The sequence below is a fragment of the Chlorella variabilis genome (genome assembly GCF_000147415.1).
Source record: "Chlorella variabilis unplaced genomic scaffold CHLNCscaffold_5, whole genome shotgun sequence".
Taxonomy (NCBI): Eukaryota; Viridiplantae; Chlorophyta; class Trebouxiophyceae; order Chlorellales; family Chlorellaceae; genus Chlorella; species Chlorella variabilis.
The window spans coordinates 1,738,847-1,741,165 of record NW_005435083.1 but is presented as its reverse complement, the minus strand read 5'-3'; the positions used below and the strand labels follow the sequence as shown (position 1 = coordinate 1,741,165).

The window sequence follows — 2,319 nt, the reverse complement described above, 5'->3', positions numbered from 1 at the left end:
CAGCTTCACCTCACTGCCACGCATGGCGCGCTTGCTGGGGAGTGTTCTGCCTCTCCTCGGCAGGCAGGCTAGCAAGAATGGCATCCCCCCTGCACGCCCACCCGGCTCCGCCAGCCGCTTGTGCCCGGCGGCCTGGCCCTCCCTGGGGCCCTTGGCGGCGCGCGGCGTGTGTGCGGCGCGCTTGGCCTCATCCAGCACAGCAGGCAGCAGGAAGTCGTTGAGGGCGCCCAGCTGCACTCGTGGTTGCGTGGGGGGGGGTGGGGCACCAGGCATCAGGCATGGTGGCGGCGTGTGTGCTGGTGTTGTGGTGTGGGTGGGAGGTGGGGAAATAGGGCAGGCAGCACAGGGAGATGGCAGCACAGCGTGCCGCTCGCCGCCACTCCCGCCTTCTCGCCTGGTGCAGCTGCTTGCAGGCTTGCAGCGCGGCGGCGGCGATGGCGGGCCTGCGCCCCGGCTGCGCCACGCCGTCTGCCCAGGGCAGGGGGGAGTTGTTGGGCAGGAAGACGCGCGTCCTGAAGACGCGCTGGTCCAGCTGCTCTGCGGTACGCAAGGCAGGACAGGGCGGTACACCGCGCTTCACAGCGGTACACAATGTGCAGTGTGTACGGCCCCTGGCAACAGCTCACGCTGGCAGTCAGGAGCAGCGACCACACCAGTGTGCCCCACCTGTGCGGAAGAGCGGCCTCAGCACGGTGTACTGGTCTGAGGGCAGCTTGCTGGTGTAAGTGTGCAGCAACGCCTGAAGGGGTGGCAGGCAGAGAGGGGGCGCTCATGCAGTCTGCAAGCAGTCTGCCGGCCAAGGGAGCTCCCACCAGGGGCCCCTCCTGCACCGCAGTGCGGCAGCAGGAGCAGCGGCGCTGCGCCGGGCGGCTGGCGGCCTGGGCACAGGTGTGGGGGCGTGCCTGCGCGTTCTCCAGCGTTGCTCGGGCGCCGGTGGACTCAACCTCGTACACGGGGGCGTGGGCCAGCGCCGCCTGCGGTACGACAGATGCAACCGGCAGTACGACTAGTCAGGTGCCGCGTGGGAGCGAGCCGTGCTGCCGGGCAGGGCCGTGCGGTGTGCGCTTGCTTAAGCGCTTTCCTCCCGTACCTGACCAAGCAAGGCAGCAGGGCACAGCCCAGCAGGCTGGGGCTGGCGACCAGAAGACAGAGCACGCGCACACACGCACACACACGCACACACACACACACGCACACACACACACACACACGCACACGCAGGGGTGTATACCTGAAGCTCGGCCGCCTCGGCCGCCACGTCAGCGTCGTCGTCGATGGCACCCGCCTGCAGGCGCTCGATGTTGAGCAGCACCTCCTGCACACGACGAGGCGGGCCCGTGGCGCGGCATGGGAGGCAGGCGGACTGTGTGCTGCTGCTGCTGTCGAGCCTTTAGGGTTTAGGGCACCACCGAGGAGGCAAGATGTGGCGGGTCTCCTGGCCCCAGCCCATGCCTGGAGGTCTGTGGGGCCCGCCACCCGCACACGCCTCACCTGCCTCAGCTGGTGCTCATACTCCACCATGTGGCGCACCATCTGACCAAAAACAGAAAACGGGAGGAGTGGCAGGCAGGGCAGCACATGGTGTGTGTGTGTGTGTGTGTGAGAGAGAGAGAGAGAGGGAGGGGCTCAGAGGAGTATAGGAGGCTTGCTGCTGGGCGGGTGTACCAGGCATGCAGGCAGGCAGGCAGGCAGGCAGGCAGGCAGGCAGGGGGAGGGGCAGGCAAGCAGGCAGGCAGGCAAGGCACACACCCTGTGCTCCTCCTCCACCCCCTCCTGCACCATCATCAGCAGCTCCGAGTTGATCATGCGCGCCCGCCCGCGCGACTGGATGTAGCTCTGCAGCGGGCGCAAGGCGGCGGGCAGGAGTCACAGGTACATGTCCATGGGAGCGTGGAAGGATGGGCCAATGTTGCTGGTGGCGTAGTGGAGGGTTCTCGAAGCAGAGTGAGACCCCCCCCCCCCACACACACACACCCATCGGCACGGGGCAGAGACGGACAGCAGCATGCTTAGCACGCTGCCGGGCGAGCCTCGAGGGCCAGCCCCCCCCCCACACACATACACCACCACCACCACCACACCCACACACCCACACACCTGCGCGTTGTTGGGCAGGTCGTACCGCACCACCAGCTGGCAGGACTTGACGTCGATCCCCTCCTCAGCCACTGCACGCAGGGGCACAGGCCGGCGGTGGCCGGCAGGAGGAAAGCATGCGGCTCGGCTCCCACCCCAACCCCACCTGAGGTGGAGACGAGCAGGTTGAGCTCCCCCGCCCTGAAGCGCCGCAGGATGCGCGACTGCTCCTGCAGGCGTCAA

General features: G+C 67.9%; 1 protein-coding gene across 1 annotated transcript in view; it reads right to left on the bottom strand.

Moving 5' to 3' along the window:
- CHLNCDRAFT_143199 (hypothetical protein) overlaps positions 1-2,319 on the bottom strand; it is a gene marked incomplete at both ends in the record, with an annotated part of 13,662 nt that overhangs the window by 6,599 nt on the left and 4,744 nt on the right. Inside the window, 9 exons of the mRNA XM_005849599.1 lie at positions 102-231; positions 464-537; positions 667-739; positions 813-974; positions 1,232-1,315; positions 1,492-1,533; positions 1,750-1,836; positions 2,098-2,168; positions 2,243-2,306. Coding sequence (XP_005849661.1) covers positions 102-231; positions 464-537; positions 667-739; positions 813-974; positions 1,232-1,315; positions 1,492-1,533; positions 1,750-1,836; positions 2,098-2,168; positions 2,243-2,306 — 787 coding nt within the window. The remainder of the gene's footprint in view (positions 1-101; positions 232-463; positions 538-666; positions 740-812; positions 975-1,231; positions 1,316-1,491; positions 1,534-1,749; positions 1,837-2,097; positions 2,169-2,242; positions 2,307-2,319) is intronic.